Source organism: Lutjanus erythropterus, chromosome 17 (assembly GCF_056507025.1).
Source record: "Lutjanus erythropterus isolate fLutEry1 chromosome 17, fLutEry1.hap2, whole genome shotgun sequence".
Classification (NCBI taxonomy): Eukaryota; Metazoa; Chordata; class Actinopteri; order Lutjaniformes; family Lutjanidae; genus Lutjanus; species Lutjanus erythropterus.
The window spans coordinates 3554917-3576297 of NC_139333.1; the positions used below are offsets into that span (position 1 = coordinate 3554917).

A 21381-nucleotide genomic window follows, 5' to 3' on the forward strand; every position below is an offset into this window, starting at 1 on the left:
CTGTGTGTGTGTGTGTGTGTGTGTGTGTGTGCGTGTGTCTTTTCAATTCAAGCGCCCGTAAATTTCCTGACAGGAACATGATTTCAGCTGTTCCCTTCCCTTCTCTCTTCAGTCATCCTCCTCATCTTGATGTCCCCTCTCCTCTCTTCTTCTTTCTCGCACATTCCCACCTCGTCTGAAGCTGAAACTCACTCTCAGATCTCAGATCAGCGTTCTATTTAACACAAACAACATTTCGACACCAAACACGAGACATTTTTCTGCAGTGCGCGCGGTGTTCATCCACCTGTGCCCCCGCCCGCTTGCCTGCCTGCGCGCATCCGTTCGCATGAGCCCGCGGCCGCGCGCGTCGCTCCTCGTGAATCCTAATAGTGAGTAGAGCCGCAGAGCTGGGTGGCATCAGGCTGGTGCCCGGTGCCAGACTGGAGCTGCGAGTCCACTACGAGCCGTGAGTGAGGATACAACTGGAGTGCACCATCTCTCATGTTTGGATACGGAGTTTCTCATTAACAGACGATCTTTGTTCTTTATTCTCAGCGTTTCATTTCTGTAAGGACACTCTGCAGACCAGTGTTGGCTTGTTGGATTGAGTTGGATTGCTTTGATTTTCTGTTGTCTACTTTTAGTTCTCTGCACAGAGCCTCGTCTCAGGACACACGGTCTTCTTTGGTGCGTCAAAGCTGCTCGGAGCGCGGCTCTGGAGTTTCCTAAACCGTTTTTCTTTGCAGGGAACTGGACTCCAGTCGCTGTAAGTGTGTTTCATGTGCCCTTTATTAGCGCACTTCACGCACTCAGTCTCATACCTGCACGGAATGCATTTAACTCCGTGTTTTTAGTTGTGCCCAGGCAGGGTGTGTGGGATGGAGAGCGGCGGAGGAACCGTGCGTCAAGTTGGACACAGTTAGCCAGGACATGAGCGGAAATTATGTGCTTCTGTGTACAAAATAAAAGCAGAGATTAAGGAAGAAATAACAGAACACTTACAAATGTGAAAGAACATCAGCAGAACAAAAGGATTATAATAGTGTCAAATATGGCAATATTCTATGATGTAATACTTCAAGTAGTCAGCCAAAATAGAATTGAATGGAAACAACATGCTGGGCACAATATCATCACATTACTACTGAGTTATTGTAGGTACAAATTTAAAAACTTAGGAAACTACCGCTTGTATAGAATAAATTGTGTTTTCCGATTCTTTTCTCACCTTTTACGCTAAAATTTTATTTGCTGACAGGAAAAGATGAGAAAAAAAGACATTAAATATGGCAAAAAACAAAACAAAACACTAAAAAGGACAATATGGCAATGGAAAATGGAAACAAATCCCCCAAAACATAAAAAGAGAAACATAACATTCACCAAACAAAACATTTGAGAAAATAAGAAAACAATCATATATATATAACAAAAAGTCAGAAGAAAGGTAATATAATAAAAAAAACACACAAACAAACGAAATATAGGTCAAACTAAAACATTTTTAAAAGGAAATAAAACAAAACATAATAGTGAAAAACATTTTTAAACCAAGGGAAACAACAAAAAGATAAATGTAACAAATGAAAGGATTTAAAATGTAAAACTAAAAAAAACCCACCAAAATCAATTATGCAAAGCTTTTATTTTGACAGGCTGGACAGGAAGTGTACGTTTTATTCTGTTAAACTTGACGCTACTCCCTTCCCTTGCTTTGCAGTGACGGGGAGAAGTCTGATCGGAGGCTCGCCACCTGCCGATGCGAGTTTTTCTTTGAGTTGTGAGGCGTCTTCAGTTGTTAGTCTGATCCCACCGCGTTAATTAACCAGTTCCTCTCTCTCTCCACACAGAGACTCCATCATGTGTGACTCTCCGTAGTGAGAACGGGACGGCCGCTCTGTGGACGGACGGACGGTTGGATGGATGGATGGATGTGTACGTTCTAGGGCGCACTGGAATAACACAGTGAACTGACGCTGAGGATCAGTGTTTTTTCTCTGGAGTTCATCTTTCTTTTTTTGCCCATCTGGAATTGTTCCATTGAGCGGTGGGAACGTGCAACATTTGCTTCCTGAGGCTGTGATCACCTGCTATGCGTGTGGTGTGGAGAATACCTGGTGGCAGAAGGTGTGCAGCAGCGGGATCCAGCCTGGGCGGACAGGACATCTGATACAGCTCCGTTTGTTTCTGCTTTATTTTCCTTTTCTAACCTGTGCGTAATGTACGTGGAATGAAGACAGAGGATGGATATAATCTGGGAAATATTGATCATTCTTCAAGCCAATTTTATTGTCTGCATATCAGGTGAGTTAAATGGGCGTCGCTGGAGTCTTTTGGGCAGGTGGAACAGATAAATCTGTGGAGGATTATTTAACTTTTCCCTTGACATTTTGTGAGATTGCTGAGGCTGAGGCTGGGCTTTGGTTTGTGGGGAAAAAAAGGAGAGATTCTCTGGTGGGAAAATTCCAAAATCTGCCCTAGTTTGTGAGCCTCGTGCGAAATAATCCTGTTATTTCAGTCTTCGGTTACCTATAGATCTTTCAGTGTGTGCGTATGTGTGTGTGTGTGACAGTGTGTGTGTCACCGTGTAGCCTCCAGCTCTGGATGCGCAGCCCTCTGACGCACGCATGACATGGGTGGGCTTTTTTAATGCTCGCCACACTGAACATGATGGATTATATTTATGTTTTTGTTGCTCTGCGGACGCTATCGCGTGCTTTCCACCGTCCTCTCCCTTAGAGTGAAGTCTCTGAGCTCCAGAAACGATTCACTCACAGTTGTTATCAAATAAAGCAGCTGTGCGCACCGGTGAGCGCACGGCATGCTGCGGTGCGTTGAGCGGCCGCGGCGCTGTAGGTAAACGGCTCTGTGTGCGCTGTGCAGGCAGATGCGTCTGAGCCATCAGCGCTTATCAGTGGAGAATGCATTCTCACACTTTGCTCCGTTTGAGCTGGTACAAGGTTGAGTAATTGGCCGATTTTTTCACCTGTTTGTGTGTTTAAAACAGTCTTACAGCTTTGTTTTTTTGAAAATATGTTGCAAAAATCAAATTGCGCAAATGTGTCCAAGAGTTTAGTGGATTAATCCTTCTTTCCACTTACAGATGCGTGGAAAAACAGAGGAAGCTGCATTTTGTGGGTAAAAGTTGTAGATACATTACCTGAGCGGTTATTTCTAATATTCAAATGGATAAAATTAAATCAACACAATTCTATAAATAGAAAATTAAAAGCAACTTTTTTTTTCAAGAGACATAAATCTGGGTTTTCACTATGCTGTCAAACTGGTGCGTAATCCACTGTATTTACGCATTACGCACGCCAGGCTCTCCTCTATTCTCCGTACCTCGGCCCTCAGGTTGTCAGTGAGGAGTAGGGTGTGTGTGTGTGACAAGCACCCCACGTCAGTAGCCCAGTCCCACCCTCCAGTTTTGATTGGTTTGTCCTCGAATATGTGTTTTAATTGAGGTCAGCCAATCGGGAACAAGACGATTCTGTTCACTTAGAGGTAATATGCGTAAATTGGCTGTGTTGTTGCATTCACGTCTCCACAACAAAAAGGAGATATATTGAAGGCCATTCTTTCTACCATTGTCATCAGGGAGTCTTACCTACCCTGATGCTATTAATGAGACTCCAGGTGGTGAATACAACTGTTTTGAGCATAATTTACTGTGATAATTAGACAATATATTTAACTACAGTTCTTGTTTTCCCTAAACACCTCCAGACTCAGCTTTTACTGTAACAGACATCAAATATTTAAGGTCTTAGCCAATGAAAATGCACCGTTTTTGACTCTGACCTAAATAGTTAGGTGAGAGAATGAAGCATGACACCAGCGTGGCACACAGACAAAGGAGAAAGTGAAGTGTATAAGAAGCTTTTCATCTTTAATTTAGATCCGTGCAGACGTCACTGTATTCACATTCACACGCAGAGGTCAGCGTGCTCATCACGTGGAGGAATACTCCGCCGCTCGCACTGCTCTGTGACCTCTGTCATGTCCTGTGTTTCAGGAGTGAATGCTCAGAAGTCTGAGAAGGCTGTCTCAGTTTGGGGATTGAGATTTTAAATTTTTGACAGGCAGCCTCCATTGCAGGAGGTGTGGAGCTGAAGCAGCAAAGGTCTCATGAAAGATGCTACTGAGCTGCATTATGGGAAATGTATGATCAGCTGTTTTTGAAACTTGACTCAGGGGTCTTCAAGTATAATTTTCTAAGGGCTAGAGTTTTTCCAAGCAGACTCTGTTGGGGCTGAACTTTCAATTAAAAATGTTTAGGCCTCAATAGGCTAGTATTCTTTAAAATGTCACAGGAGTTGTTTTCTCCATTAATAATTAATTGTTTGGGGATGACTGATCAATATTTTTCACAATTTTTATGGACCAAATTCCGAGATGACGTCCTCAAATGTCTTGTTTTGTCCAAAACCCCCCAAATATGCAGTTTACTGTCAGAGAGAAGTAAAGAAGCCAGAAAATCTTATCATATAAGAAGCTGAAATCAGAGAATTTGGCCTTTTTTCCTTCAAGAAATGATTCAAACAAATTTATTGATTATCAGAACAGTTGGAGATCAATCGATGAATCAATTATTAATTGATTAATAAATTAATCATTGAAGCATGTCATTTTTTTTAGCCTATATCAGTCTGAAGATGCCTAAATAGAAATGTGGAATAATGTAAAAAAGTATGTAATTCTGTAAATGTGCAGAATGCAGTCTTTATTGACAGAAAATCTTCATTTTACTCAGTTTTAATGCTGTTAAACAGTCGCACCATTGTTGTGAAAGTGACACCTGGTAACTGGTGGTCACAGCAGATGCAGTTGAATAATTCTGGTTACATAATTCTCAGGGCAGCAAAAAGCAATCTTTTGTTGTTTTAATGAAGAAGTCAGGCAATAACTGGCCTTCTTCCATTATTCTGACATGATCTGATTTTACGCTCCACACAAACCAGCCTGAATAGCAGGGCGCGGTGAAAGGAGTTGGTTTCCTGGCCGAGTGGTTGGAGGTGTGCAGCCTGATGCTGAAGCTCCTCATCTGACAGCTCACTGTGGCTGCTCCTGATCGCTCTATTACTCCCTGCAACGTTTCAAACTGATCTGCTGTCAACAAATGCAGAAAATGGACATGGTTTTGTACACACACTTTTAACAGTCTCCGGCTCACTACATTCCTTGTGACTACTTCAAAATAAAAGTCCACTCATGTTTTACCAATTAAATGCTAATTTGAAGCAGCAGCAGTATGAAATGTTTGCATTGGCAGTAACTTAATATGGTATTCTTTCTGGGGTTTTCATCACATACACCCAATTTGTAATACTGCAAATATATAAATATTACAATACTTTCATCAGCGGCCATTCTGTGGGCCGGTTTGGAAGCTTTTGTGAATCAAATGTTCTTTTTTTTCCACACAAATTACATTTCTTTAGCACGACAATTTTATATGGTCAAACAGTCATCAGAAAAGACTTTGGTCTTAACTTGTTTTGGCTTTGAAGAGTCAGTTTCCTGTAAATTTTCTTTTCTTTCGGCAGTCTGAATTCATTTCAGTAAGCACATTTTTGCCACTGATTGAGTCTGGGCATGGTTAAGGTTAAGGTTGGTTGCGGTTGGGTCAGCAACAAAAGTGGCACAGCCAATCAGCAACCTAGGAGACCCCACTGGTAGCTACAGGTGTGGTTTTAGGTGTGACTACAGCGAGAGGTGTCCGTCGAAGTTGTGGAGTGTTAGACGTAACGGACAGTTAGTTCATCCAGTCACCTGCCAAGTGTTTTTTTTGAAAGTGCCTTCCCTTTTCCCTTTTTTTCCCCTAAGGACAACTTCCCAGATGGTTTGGTGTAATAAACCATCCGGCATGCCATTTTTTTTTTTAATTTGTAAAGTAATTGGTAAGCAGTAAAAGCAACATTTTTTTTTTTTACAATACTTGGATAAATATACTTTGTTACATTCCACCACTGGCCAATTGTTATCATGCAGCTTGATGTCAGGTTAAACTACGTACGTATATCTACAAGGCTGATAATACAGCTGAATCAGACTTGAGGGCAGACTATTATCTTGCACAGTTGAGCCTGGATTGTGGACATGAAAGTCTCCTTCGTGCCAAGGCTCTAATCTGTGATGTAATCAAGAGGCAAAGCTTGGCACTGCTCCAGTGACAGTGAGCAGGAGACTGACTCTGTGGGCACACTGACAGCACCCTTAGGAGATTTTCAGAGGAGAAGGAGCTGCGTGTCATTATTCTGAAGCTGAAAGCCGGGGTCTTCAAAGCCTGACACTGTGGGTCCCCCCCACCCCTTCACCACCACAGTTCCCATGATGCTTTGGATGTAAACAGAGAGTTTATTGCCACCATGGATTCAGTGAGTTACACTGTGGGCTACAGCAGTGGACTAGTTCTATGGTGTACATTTGTTTGTTTGCAAATTGTTACCTTTTAAAAGTTTGCCGTTTGTTAGCAGTTTGCAGTGTATCACCAGAAAGTGTAAGTCACACTGAATCTAAAAAAAATTGTCATGTCTATGTGTGTGATTTAACTGAGTTGTGTCTCTAGGAAGGAGTGTGAATTTTGCCACAAATTGTGGAAATTAGGCACCAAGGGATAAAGTTTTAGCAAACAGTCGCTTATTTACTACACTTGCATTCACCTGAGGTTGTGTTTCTGGTTATCTGATGAATCTAAATATATATTCACTGTCCTTTTTGCTCTGTTTTGGTTTCCTCCATAGACTGAATGAATCAGAAGAGCCATTGTGAGCTCAGTGGTTTTTTTTTTGGTTTTTTTTTTTCCCAGCCAGCCTGTGATCTCCCAACTAATCCGAAAATGGGCAAAGAGGTGGAACTGAGGCAGCCAAATGTAGCAGCTACCACCCGTCACTCAAAGCAGGCATCACATTAATTATGCATGACTTTTAGCCTTGATATAATTTTAATGGGTGAGTTATGAAAATTCATCCCCATACAGGGATAATTTAGCCACAGTGACCAAACCCATTTTTTTGTACCAGGCCGTATGTTGATTCCTGCTGTAAATTTGAGCATTTTAATATCGGGCTCTATGGGGATCGACTCACAGCCTCAAGTGGCCATTCCAGAATCCAAAAACAGTAGTTTTTGCCCTTCTGAGTTCCTTCCTTCCTCATTTTTCAGCCTCAGAGGTTGCTGCTTGGTCGACACTAAATCCTGAGCAAAACATCTGGCATTTTAGCTGCTAAATGCTCCACTACCAGTTGGTCGCTAATTGTGTCTGTCTGCTGTGGTAGTGTGCAGTGGGTTCATCAGAGCTTTTTCACTGAAAATGGCTGAAAACAAAGTTGATGAGAACTGTGAGACTGGACCAAAATAGTAAATGTGCTGTGAACCTAAACAATGAGTTAGATGCTAAAATTCTCTGTGGATGCTGGCTTTGCAGAACTTCAAGTTACGTTTGCATCCTCACCAAAAGTGGTGCAGCCAGTCAGCATCGTAGGAGGGACTACTGGCAGCTGTCGGCATGGTTTTAGCTGTGATGACAGTGGTAACCTGAAGAGTGCCTTTTACGTGCAAATTTTCTTTACAAAAACGACAGTCATCTACCGATATGTAAAGTACATACTTTAGACTAAGGCTTGTTGCTCTCAAACTCCGTCATATGGTTCATTGATCTGATTGGTTGAAGTTAGTCCGTGTTAGGCAGATGGTTCAAAATGCATTTTGAAAGCACCTGCGCTTTTCCAACCAGTTTCTAAGGACGACTTCCCAGATGGTTCTTGCGTAACAAACCATCTGGCGTGTCAGGTTAGCGTGACTGTTTAGAGACCTTTACTTTGAAATTAGTGGTTTGTGTCCATTTCCTTCTCATTACTCTGCATAACATTAACTGTATACAAAGATCATTGATATCACTGATGTAAACTGTATTACAGCTAAAAGATTAATGTAGCTTTATGGCTTTTTTATGCAAAATCATGACTGTCTAGTTGATGTTTAGTGGGTACTGAAACCCTTTCAAATATTAAGAATTGATATGTATTGGAAAAAATTGATATTTTTGTCAACACTAGCACAGAGCCCAAGAGAAAATACCAACCCTACTATCTGGCAATAGATACAGAAGTATCCACCGCCATATCAACAGACTTCTGGGCAGCTTCTTTCTACTCAGGCTGTAAGACTCCTCAGGTCATCCTCCACACTTCACCATACATCATAGTATTTTTATGTTTATGACTATTTATTCATATATTTCTACTTTTTTATGTGAGTCACATAAAGGGACTAAAACTTTCATTCCGTTCTACAACCCTGTGTTGAAGAATGCTAAATAACTGAAGCGTGTAGAGCTGAGGGGAACTTAAGAGTCAAGTGATTCTTTGAGCTATTCAGTACAAACAGCATCTTTCACATACACAGTCATTTGATCCATTGTTAATGTAGAAATTAGCCACAGCAGCTTTAATCAGCTTCCAGGACTTGAAAAAGTCAAACAGTGAGCGGAGACACATCAGTTGGGAATTGAACTACTTTACAGTGCTCCAGCATTGTGGAAACTTGAGAAATAAAAGGGCCTGGTTGGAGGTGACTGTGAATTAGATACTCAAAATGCCCTAAACCTTGAGTGTTGTTTGAAACAAGAGAGGCTGCCTCTTTTTATCAGGGACTATTTCTTCTATAAATTGTTGTTCTAATGAAAACTGTCCACAGTGAGGTCTGTTTACCATCCAGAGTAATCAGAGCATTATTTCTCGACAGATATGTTGCTGCAGAGTTTTATAAATGTAATTTTTCCACTGCCTGCAGGCAGCAAATTGACCTCAGTTGTATTTTGTTGGAGGCAGAAATCTGTACTCTCATGAGGCCAGAGGTCAGGCGGTATGGGCTCGAGGTCTGAGGATTTTTCAGCAGGGCCATTTCCTGTAACATTCTGATCGTTTGCCCTGGCTGTAAATTAAAAACCTCTAGCTCGGCAGCCCCGCCAGACTGATGTTAATGCAGGGTCAATCTTATCTGGACTCTCAAAGCTCAAGCCTCATGTTCAATTCTGATTTGTCAACATCTTTTATTTCCTCCTACCATTCCTTTGTTAAAAATACAGCCTGATCCACAACAAATGGCATGAATAACACTGCAATGTCTTCATTCATTCAGTGTTATCAGAGCACCTTTTGATTTTTGCATGCATTTGATGGCAGATAGACTCTCACACTCTGCAGAGAAAGATTGTCGTATTACGCATAATTATCATGGAGGAAGAAATGTCAGGTGATGTAGTATAAACGGTGACAAAGTCTGCATATAGAGGGTCAAACAAACGTACCACTTTCACCTTGTGTAAAACCAAAAGTCAGCGTCTACTTATTTTAATTTGTGTATGTAAGTTATCTTGGGCGATGTACATAACTTATGTACTTTTATCATGTATGTAACGTAAGTTAATTAAGGTACATAACATAAATAATGTAATTAGGTTACATCACATTTGTAACAAGTCAAATCTTTGGTACATAACATAACTAACTTGCCTACCTAAGTAAGTCAATCAATTATTAATAAAAAAATATTATTAAAATTATTAATAAAATAAAAATAATAAAAATTATTAGGTGTAATGTATATAACTTGCGTCATCTATGTCTCATACTTACGTCATTTGTGCAACATATGTTAACTTGGGTACATAAAGTAACTTGAGAGACATACTTAATTTAGTCACATCCATACTGCAGGTTAACGTCTGTGTGTAACATAAGTTAAGTAACTAACATGTTTATTCTAACCCAAGCAACAACATTATGGTACATAATGTATATAACTTATGTCTTATACATCTCATACTTACATTATGTATGTAATGTAAGTTAACTTAGGTGCATAAAGTAACTTAAGAAACATACTCAACGCAGTCACATACGTAGCATCTGTAAGTTACATATGTAACTTAAGTTACGTAAATAACATGTTTATTTTAACCCAAACAAGGATATTATGGAACGTAAAGTACATTACTATGTCATGTAATGTAATGTAAGTTACCTAACGTAACTTAAGAAACATACTTAACTTGGTCACATATGCTGCATAGATAATGTAAGTTAACTTATGACTGTAACTTTTGTTACATAACTAACGTTTATTTAAACTCAAGCAATGATATTATGTACATGTTGTACATCACTTATGATACATACATCTCACACATCAATTATGTAATGTAAATTTACTTGGGTACATAATGTTACTTGTGTTATGTACTTAGTCACATATGTTGCATACATAATGCAAGTTAACTTAAGTTATGGAACTAACGTGATTATTTTAATCCAGACAATGATATTATGGGACGTAATGTACATAAATTACATCACGTGCATCTCACACTTACTTTATGTATGTAATGTAAATTAACTGACGTACATAACATAATTTGGGTAATGTACTTAACTTAGGTCACATGTTTATTTTAACCCAATCAATGATTTTATGGTATGTAATTACATAACTTGTCACATATGTTGGATGCATAGCACAAGTTAATTTGCACACCCTAACTTAAGGTATGCAGTCAGTGTTTATTATAACCCAAACAGTGATGTTATCCTAAACCTGTCAGTGTAGGTTTTGGTGTCTAAACCTGAACAAACTGCAGCTGTTTCACAACGTTAACCTCAACAAAGGCAATCTGACTCCACACAAGTTAATGGGAAGGACTGGTGTATCACCTGCACGCGAAATTTGACTTTGGAGTATGCTCCGCACGCAGTTCAAATTTTTTGTGATATTTGTACGCAGATGGAAGGGACCAGGTCGCAACCAAAAATGAGTGGAGCAAAAATTGTGATCCCCTGTTTTCCCAAAAGTGTTTATCAGTCATTTAAGTAAACGTTGGCTCCTTTGGTTTACAGGAAGAAACTGGGGCTTATGGGAAATCCTGTCCTCTTTTTTTTCAAACAATGCTTCAGGCATGAGATAGAGGGAAGTAATCGTCTTGACTATGGTGTCATTTCATTATGGATCGCTAATTATAAACCATGGTTTTCATGGTTATCTGACAATGGTCCTTTGATGTTACATGGGCGTGCTACATATAGAACGTTTGAAGTTAAACCTCCTCCTCAGCCTCTATATTAAACCATAATATGTGTTTCATCTGGGTCATATTCATTTGATCATTGGACCGAGCTCAGCTGTAATAGGCCTACATGCTTTACTCTACTGTTAATTTCCTCCTAAACATCAGGAAAGAATTAAGCAAATATGAGGCACGAGACTTTAGTTACTCTGCTTTTTCCTTTCAGATGAACTTGAAATACAATCTAATAATAGTCATGATGGAGGAAGCCTCATATCTAATGCATGCTGCTGGTATTCCACATATCTGTACATGGTATTCCACAGAGGCAGAATGTACATAAAGATAAATAGAAGACAGTGTTGTGGATGTAAAGCAGGCCCAGATTAATCCTATGTGGGGCTCACGGGCAAAGAGAAGGCACTTTACATAACTTGGAGTGATTATTTCTCTGTCGGATTCCTAATTTGTGATTCATGGTTTATTGTTAGTTATTTATTTGGAGTTTTAAGGGCTGAGACAGCCAGGGCACATGCTACTTTACCTTGGATTGGCCAACATGCCACAAAATTTGGTTTGAATCAAGCGCTACCTGGACCAGAATCATTTATATTGATGTGGACACTAGTGGCAGAAGGGTTGTTTTGTTGAATATGTCGGTCTAGTCCGCCATTGATTCTTCATCTGACTGAGGGTTATGACAGTTAGAATCTATGGCCCCGACCGTGGCATCAGCAGCCCAACTGCGCTGTGTGTTGAATCTGTGTCGCTGTCCGTGGTGCTGAAGCACCAGACAGATTCATAACTGTGGCTTTTTCTCTCAGTCTTGCTCTTCTGCCAAATTTATCTTGGATCCATAATATTCTCTAAACTATATGGACACAAAAAGAGTCGTTCTTGTGTCAGTTTGGTAGTCATGGGTGAATGAAACAAACCTGGTCCGTCCCTTCTGTTAAAAATGAACAACTTGCAGACTCAGCAAGTACCAACTAAATAGCACAGCCTTTTATTTACCAGAGTACTTGAACTCCTTTGGTAGCAATTTTGCAGACCTTTTTGATTGTTTCGCATTCAGTTTTCACGTGATGTCGCGTCCGTATGAGGGCAAAACAATGCTGTCTCCTGCTGCCTGCCAGCTTACGAACTGAATGCTCTCTACTGTTGTAGATAGTTGTTGTGCCATCCAACGAGGAGACAAGCGTGGGTTGTGTTTCTATAGAATCCCGTCCAACAAAGAAAACCCCAAAAGGTGGAGATTGTGGATTTGTGCTATTAAACGTGCCTCTGTCCCTTCTGTATTTACAACAAACACTTTACCAAAGTTTTGGTTCGATTGATGTCATGAGATAGCTAACATTAGTTAATTAGTTCTCACAGATCAAAATACATAAAACTATCTGTACTTTTGTACGCTTTCTTACAGATTAGCAGTGTAAGATGAGGGATTCTCCACATGATAGATGTAAACATCGCCGAAATTGCTCTGGCAGGGATTTTGGTGACTCAAGTACGGCAGCAAGGTCTGCATATGGATCTCAAGTGCCTAAAACTTGTAGTTTGTTTTCATATCTTTGTTGAGAGGTGATCCGAATATCCGTGGCTTGAAACAGAGGGAAATTGTAGTGGCTTGTGCTGGGTCGCTCCGATCCATTGTTGAGTGTTGGCCCATTGTTTTTGCCCTCCAGGTCACCATGACTGAAAACTATGAATTATGAAATTCTATCTATCTGTGAGATCTAGATCTGTGAAATTAAGTGGTTAATTTATCTAATGTTTAGCACTGTTACATTTTCAATACTGCAATTTAAGTGTTCAAACTATGACACTGTAGGTACCTCAGAAGGATCACCTCAGCATGTGCAGGGCTCTGTGGTCAAGTTAGCAGTGATAAACACGCAACATGAACCTTAGACTGACCAAACTGCTGTATTTAATGCATTTGGAGTGAGTTAACTGTATGGTGCAAGGATTTCATCATAATGAAATGCACTTGCTTTTTAATGCATATGACAGTATATCCTTTGAGTAAGAAACTTATGCAGTCAAAGAGTAAAACAGTATAAAAGTCTGCGCTGTATTTCCACAAAATGATTATACAGTGTTGACAAAAATGAATGTGGACTTAATGTGCAGCACTGTGATGAATTACACTACAGGCACGTTTCAAGAGTGCTGCTAATTAATTTTTATATAGTACACAAATTAATGAAAACAATGGCTGCCTGGGACAGTAGAAAATATACATTTAAATTATAACAAAGCAGTGTTGAGTATGCAAAGTATGCAAGATTCAATGCAAATGGCCTTAAACATACAAAATGACCAGTGTAGCCATGACATTTAATTATAGATGTCTGATTTGCATAGTTATTAATTCAGGCATGATGTACACTCTTAGAAATAAGGGTTCCAGTAGGGTTCTTCCTAGAGGGAGGAGGATTTGTCAGGGGTTCTTTATAATACTTAGGTTACATTATGAACCTTTTTTGGAAGACGTTTTTCAAGGATTGTTGACATCCTTGAAGAACTCTTTGATTAAGGGTGCATTTGGGGGTGTTCTAGATGAAACCCTTGGAATATAAAAAAGACCTCTGGAGAAACCCCTATGTGGGTTCTAGGTAAAATCATTGGAATCTAAAAAGGTAGAACCCCCATGAGTGTGTTCTAGGTGCAACCCTTGGAGTATAAAAGGGTTCTTGTGGAACCCACAAGGGGGATTCTCAATAAAACCCTTGGAATATAAAAAGGTGCTCTGTAGAACCCACTGATTGTGTGTGTTCCAGACTTTCACCCACACCCTTAGAAATAATAGTTCCAAAAGCGTTCTTCCTAAAGGGCTGGAGTTCTAACAAGAACCATTTGCTTCTTAAGAACCCTTTTTTGAAGAAAGGGTTCATCAAGTATTGTTGACAGCCTTGACAAACTCTTTAGTCAAGAGTTCTTTGTACCCTAATGTAAAAAGGTTCTCTGTAGCCCCTGGGTGGGTTCTAGATGAAACTCTTGGAATATAAGATGGTTCACAGCAGAACCCTGTGGCAAGGTTCTAGATAAAACCCTTGGGATCTAAAAAGGTCCTCTTTAGAACTCCTTGCGTGGGTGATAGATAATACTTTTGGAATCTAAAACAGTTCCCAGTAGAACCCTGTGAGTATGATCTAAATAACACTCCTGGAAAATAAAAAGGTTCTCTGTAAAGCCCCCTGGTTGGGTTATAGATAAATCCCTTGGAATCTAAAAAGGTTCCCAGTAGAACCCTGTGTGTGTGATCTAGATAAAACTCTTGGAATATAAAATGGTTCCCAGTAGAACCCCCTGGGTGGGTGCTAGGTACAACCCTTGGAATATAAAAGGATTCTAGATAAAAGTCTTGGAATCTAAAAAGGTTCCCAGTAGAACTCTCTGAATGCTATATAGATAACTTTACACCACAGTATCGTTCCCTGTAGAACCTTTCGCAGGGGGTTCTGGGTGAAACCTTTCACAGATGGTTCTAGGTATAACCCTTTATGTTGGGTTTTACACTAAATATTTTTTGTTTATAAAAGGAACCAAAAAGGGTCCTCCTACAGGGACAAGCCAAAGAACCCTTTAAGGTTCTAGTGAGTACTTTTATTTCTACAAGTGTAAATTTGGGCACCTAAAATAAGCAACTCAAATAATGTTTTTGTAAGTCAGAGATCAATCAATTAACAATAATCAGGTTTATTTACTGGCAGTGATTGAGTCTTATTTTCAGCTTATTGACGATTAGAACCTCGGTTCTTCTGGCTCTTAGTTTTGGGAGATCACAAGTATTGACTCACTGTCTAACACTCTAAAACTAATCAGGTTGCCTTTAGGCTGGATCGGTGCTCTAATGACCGAATCAAAGATCAGAAATTCAGTCTAACAGATACACAGAAGAGTCTGGCTGTTTGAAATATTCCAGAGAAAAAAGACTATTGATTTTTCTGCGGACTCCAGTTGTGGTGAGATCTATAAAGACTTGTTGTGTGTGCTTTTACACAGCTTATTTCTTTCATGGCAAAAGGCCAGAGCAGGAATATGTTGTCATAGTGCCGCGTTAGAGCGCACATTCAGAGGGTTTTCACCTCTCCTCCATTACACTGTCTTTTCTCCTGCAGCATTTGTTTGCTTCCTCTGCCCGGAAGTGCTCAAAAAGCCAGTTCTAAACAGGATTTGACATTATGTGCCAGGTAAACAGTTTTGTCTGCTGTTGTCCATCTGTTCAGACACAGAAATGCCTTTTCGCTCCTGAGCTTCGTCTTAACATTTTCTCAGCAGAAATCCTCCCGTCCACACTCTGTGACAGATTGGTAGAACAGGACCGGTTCTCTTTTTTTCTCCCTTGTTTCATTTAATGCTCCTTTAAAATCAAGCGGAAAATACACAAGAGAGAAAAGATGATTTATGTTTTTTTATTTTCCTTTAACATAAACCAGCTTGTTTGAAAAAAAAAAAAAAAAAAGAATTCTTTAGATAGCAGACACAATTTTAAGGCTCAACACTAGGCATTCAACAATGAGGAAATTTTCCCACTGGTTATTAAACTCATGAATATCCTGGTGTTACTGATTACACCGGACATTTTACAAGAAAAGATGTTCTTTGATGACGCTCAATATGTAGAGGAATGTGGAGCGCTTTGATCTTTAACGTTAGATCTTCTCCTCACTTTGAACAAATCAAATGCTTAGAATGACTTAGATGACATGTAAATACAACAAAGTGGAGCTAAAGTGGAGTCTAAAATAGTCTTTTTTTGTCATGTGAAACTAAATGTAATGGTGGTGTATAACAGGAACAGAGCAGTGGACCCGAGTCTTCAGACAATGGCTCCAATTAGACTTGTATTCACAGACACTGAGACCTGAAGGACTTCTGACTTGACTTTGACTTGCCCACATGGACTTTGACTTGACTTGGGACTTTTTTTCGTAAAAAACAATGAGGGTTAGGGTCGGATGATTGGATAAATGTATCGTCTGTCAGCGATGATCCCAATGCATCACCGGTTCTTTCTTTCTTTTTTGTTTTTTTTGGCTGATAATTTGGGTGATATTTGTCATATGGCTGGGTTCTAGATTAAACCCTTGGAATATGAAGAGGTTGTTAGTAGAACCCTGTCGGTTGATGAAATCCTGGGGATATAAAAAGGCTCTCACTCCAACCGTCTTGGTATGTTCTTGATGAAACCCATGGTTCTCTGTAGAACCCCTTAGGTGGGCTCTAGATAAAACCCTTGGAATGTGAAAAGTTTCTCTGTAGAACCTTGTGGGTGGGTTCTTGATGATATCCATGGAATATAAAAAAGTTCTTGTTAGAACTCTGTGGGTGGGTTCTCAGGTAAACCCTTGGAATATAAATAGGTTCATGCTAGAACCCCATGGGTGGGTTCCAGATAAAACGTTTGGAATATAAAAGGGTTTTTGGTTGAACCCCAGAGTTCTAGATTAAACCGTTGAAATATGAAACAATTCTCTCTGGAACCCTGTGGGTGGGTTCTTGATGAAACCATGGGGTATGAAAGTGCTTTTGGTAGAACTTCCTGGTGGGTTCTAAATGAAACCCTTGGAGTATAAAAAGGTTCTTGGTAGAGCCCTGTGGGTGGGTTCTTGATGAAACCCTTAGAATATAAAAGGGTTCTCAGTAGAGCCCTGTGGGTGAGATCTAGATGAAACCCCTGGAATATCAGAGTTTCCAGCTGAACCTCCTGGGTCGGTTCTTGTTAGCACCCTTAGAAGATTTAAAAGTTCTGGATAGAACCCCCAGACAGGGTTCTAGGTGGAACCATTACACCATAGAAGGGTTCTCTATAGAACATCTCATCACCTCTGGGTGAAATTGTTCATAGACAGTTCTAGGTATCACTCGTTATGTTGGGTTCTAGATAGAACTCTCTTGAAAGTTTCCAAGTGGGCCCTTTATAAAAGCTTCTACCAGAAACCAAAAAGGTTCTCCTATGGGGACAAGCTGAAGAACCCATTATTATTATTATCTATATATATAGACACCCTAGAGGATTTGGGTTTCTCGCGCTATAGTTTCATAAAGGAGGTGCCCCCAAACAACATTTTCAATAGGGCCCCCAAAAAGCTAGAAATGGCCCTGCTCTCTGCAACATTAGCAAAACTATGCTAATCAATAAAGTTAAGTTCAAAACATAACAGATTACTTATACATTTTACTTCTTTTGCCCACTGCAGTGCAAACTATAAGAACTCTTTGAAATAAACCACATATTTCATTATTAAAGAAGTTAATTAGTAGATATTTAAAAGTTGTGAAAGCAGTAAAAATGACTTAATTTTCCATGTGGTCCCTGGAGGAGAGCTTACTGCACACACTCCCCTTAAATAATGACTATGTGCCTAATGCTTATTTATCATGCAGCTCTGAAACACAATGCACAGTTTCCTCTGCGTTTTCACTTTTATTGTTCTCCTGCTCAGCATAAACAGGAATTTAACTTGAGAATTCACCCTGGCATGCTAAATAGACTTTTGTGTTGTCAGCTATAGTGCTACAGCAGCATTCCTTTTTTTGCACAGCAGTTTTTTATGTCAGTTGGCTGTCTGTCTGTCTGTCTCCTGTGCCAGAATTTGACAACCTGTTTAGGAGCTGGGAGTGTTTTCAGTTGCTTTACTCGTCCTCTTTCTCCTTCCTCTTTTAACCAATCTGCGTGTTTCCTTTTCTGCCCTCTGGAGCCGGAGCTGAAAATGGAATTTCAGCTTGCAGAACATGTTTGATGACAGTGTTGAAAGTTTATAAAATTCAATATTGAATTCTTCTGTAGAAGTAGCATTGAGATTGCAAAGGCGGTAATGAAGTCCCCACCTCGCGCATTACTTGAAATTTTCAAAACAAGCTGTGCAAGCCGAGTACTCGCTCCAAGGCAAAGTAATATCAACACCTGATTGCTTCCAGGGACAGAGGCACATTAGCGGCTCCGCTTCCCCTGCTGAACCTCATTTTGTGAGCAACTGTGACCACCACAGATAATCACACGTTACCTTCAGAGGAAAACGTGGCCTCGGGGAGGCTTAGAAATTTAAATGGGATGATGAAATCACAGGGTAGGGGCCTTTGGTGTATTCGTGACAATAACACGTGTCTCCACCAGCCGGCCATATGCCACCAAGCAAACATCCGTGTTACTAAGGACGCCTGCAGTCACTCCCTCCTCTGCTCGGAGTGGATGGATCTCATGCTGCAAACCCCAGCGGCACATGGCGCCTGCAGTGTGTTTCTGCTTGAATCTCTGCCCACAACACTTCTGCATGACCGTCTGGTCACTGTGTGTGTGTGTGTGTGCGTGCGTGCGTGCGTGCGTGCGTGCGTGCGTGCGTGCGTGCGTGCGTGCGTGCGTGCGGCCCTTTTGCTACACCTGTGAGCACCAACAGTTGTGAAAGTCATTTTGATTGGTCCTCAATTCTACAAGAGTGCAGATTTGGGCTGCAGCTAACGAGTATTTTCATTAATCACTTGTTTGGTTCATAAAAAGTGAAACATGTCGATCAAGATGACGTCCACAAACTTGTTTTATCCACAGCCCAAGTAGCTAGCATGAATTATCATTCAACCATGTATAAAGACCAAAATGTTGATATCTTTAATGAATGACCACAAGGTGGGGCAAAACAGTATGGATGGAAAAGCTACAAAAATTGTTGCATCACCACTAAAGAGCATGGCCCCCTGCAGACAGAGCAAACTTTTTGCAGTGACAGGCAACTGTTTCCACTTGACAGATGCAATCAGGGGCGGAGCTAGAGGGGTGGCATGGTGTGGCAGTTGCTCCCTAAAAAACGCCTTGCCACCCCAGCTGCCACCCCAGTTTTGGACTGTTCTTGTTCAGAATATATATATGTGAAAAGTTGTGGCTGATCACTCAGTGCATATGATTTAATGACCTATTCTGGCCACACATTAGGCCAGGTGATGGGCTTCTGTTCAATGAAAAACAGACGTGTGGAAAAATCTTTCAAGATATGAAAATTAAGCAATTTATTTCTTTTTATTGCCACCTGTAGATTCTTGTATTCAATGGCTTGCTCAAGTGTCACAATAATATATTCATTTGGGGGCTCTTCCATGCAAATGTTGATATATGTTATTGTTTGCAATTAAAATTGCATTAATTGCTTTATTATGTGTCACCTCTTACCACCCCATGAATCTTTCTCTAGATCCGCCCTTGCCTGCAATCACAGCAGAGAGAGAGACTCTAACATTTGCACATGTGCGTAGTTGTAGTTGACAAATCTATGGAATCCTTCCACTGTAGGAACAGTGGTTACTTGACCTGAAACCAGCCACAATTTAAGCGTGCGTTTGCATGCATGCGCATGTCATAGGTGCGCTCCCATACATATACAGACAATTAGCACCTGCTATTTCTAATACAACTACTACTAGCTATTCCAAATGGTTGGAATTAAAGGATATATTGGCTGTCCAAAAAAAGTCTAGTGCAAACTTTTGACATGTGTCAGGATGCGCCACTGTCCCATTTTCCAGTATAAATATGTGTCACCTCTCCAGACACTCAGTCAGTTTTATCACATTTGCTTCGATCAATCTGTATATCCGTCTGTCTTTATGACATGTCTGATGTGTGCTGTGGGCGTCAACTGACACATTTCAAATGATGCAATGCTACATAACGCTGTAGACATTTAGGATGAATCTTGTTAGGTCTGGAGTCATGGTTGATTTAAGAAAAGCAAAGATTTTTCTTGCAGAACTTAAATAAACATGTTATAGAATGAGGAAAAGAAAAAAACGTATTGCTTGTTTCCACCCATGATTGCAAGTTTCTATAATTTTCATACACTAATTGTCTAGAAACTCTCCCCATTCATCTCAGACTTTTTCACTTCTCTTTGTTTGTCTCTGGCTGAACACTTGAAGATGTGTTTGTTTCATCTTTCATCAACTTTCCTCAGGCTTTGCGTCTTTGCTGACAATAATAAATGCAGGTGGCCACTGCTTGTGAAGAGAGGTCTCAGCAATTTTTCCAACAAATGACAAACTGCTTGACATTTAGTCTGTGTGCACAGTAAATATGTCTGCATGGCTGATATGTGACCCTCTCTTCACCTTCAGCCGCTTCGGCTCCTCTAATAGAAAAAGACTGTCCTGACCAAAACATTATGCATTGACCGTTTGTTCAAATGTATCAGTTTACCTTTATATTTGCCTGACCCGCTGACCTCTTCTGGTCGCGCTAATAATGACTGTCTCTGCTCAGAAGCGCAGGTAGAGAGGTGGCGTAATGTTTTTATAGAGCAACAAAGCCTCTTAACCCCTGACAATGATTTATGTTTCTTTTAACCACAACCATGATCTCTCCCTAACCTTCACAAATTAGTTTTTAGTTTCACAAACTTATTTCTGCTCCCATCAATATTTTATATGTTCAACAGACCAAATAGACCAATACACCACATGTAAGCACATGAATTTGGTTCAGTAACCAGATGCTGAATATGTGTTACAACTAACTGGAGGCAAAACGTGACAGTATGCATATTTTCTTACCACAGCAACAAAGTAACAAAGTCCTGTGGGATGGTGGGATTTACCACGACTTTTTTAATAATTGCTATTTATTGGATCTGATTGAAACATATTGTCCTAATTGTAGTGTTGCTCCTTTAAGGAATAGGCCAGTGTGAAAGTGAGGGAGCGACAGACTGGCAGCTCACAGCGGAGCAGCAAGCGTTCAACCTGGCAGTAAATGTACAGTTCAGGTTATAGTGTGTCAGTTAAGAAACACTGCAGCTTCTCAACACCAAGAAAAGTGTTGTCTGTTGTTGTCCAACCTCTGGAAAAGTGACGGGGTCAGCCCTGAAGTAAGCTAAGCTGGAAAGGCTAAAGTTAAGCATGTTAGCATTAGTATGTTGTGTGCCATTCAGTGGCAGTCCCAAAATGCCTTGGGCTGAGTCTTGTGACCAATCAGAGGCTGCGTTTTAGACTTGTGTGTCACAGTGCTGAGGGTGTATGCTGAGATCAGTGCACTGATCTCAGCATTAACCTTCAAAATAAATGATGCCAGTAATGAGCTCAGCTGCACGATAGGCATCAAAATTGTATCTGCAGCAGAGCTTGCGACCGAGCGACAGGCTGCATGGTCAGGCAACTGGAGCAGACAGGGTGTCTCAGTCTCGCTACCTATCGGTTGGCAAAGCCAGGAGAGCTGAGGGGAGGGCCTCCGCTCGGGCCCTGACTGCCAGCAGTTATGATAATGCAGTAATGCAGTTATCATCACAGCGCTACTGACAACATGGACCGCTGGGTCTATTACATGCTTTGGTGATGCTGGGTCGCTA

General features: G+C 40.5%; 1 protein-coding gene across 2 annotated transcripts in view; it reads left to right on the plus strand.

Moving 5' to 3' along the window:
• The first annotated feature begins 381 nt into the window (after positions 1-381).
• Positions 382-21381, plus strand: part of ca10a (carbonic anhydrase 10 (inactive)a) — a 344554-nt gene continuing 323554 nt past the window's right edge. The window contains exons 1-2 of one of the 2 annotated variants that reach the window (XM_084740822.1): positions 382-748; positions 1833-2286. In XM_084740822.1, the coding sequence (XP_084596948.1) occupies positions 2226-2286 (61 nt within the window). In that variant the 5' untranslated portion in view covers positions 382-748; positions 1833-2225. Of the gene's footprint in view, positions 749-1710; positions 2287-21381 lie in introns of those variants that run through there. The other variant, XM_084740821.1, reaches the window with a different exon arrangement.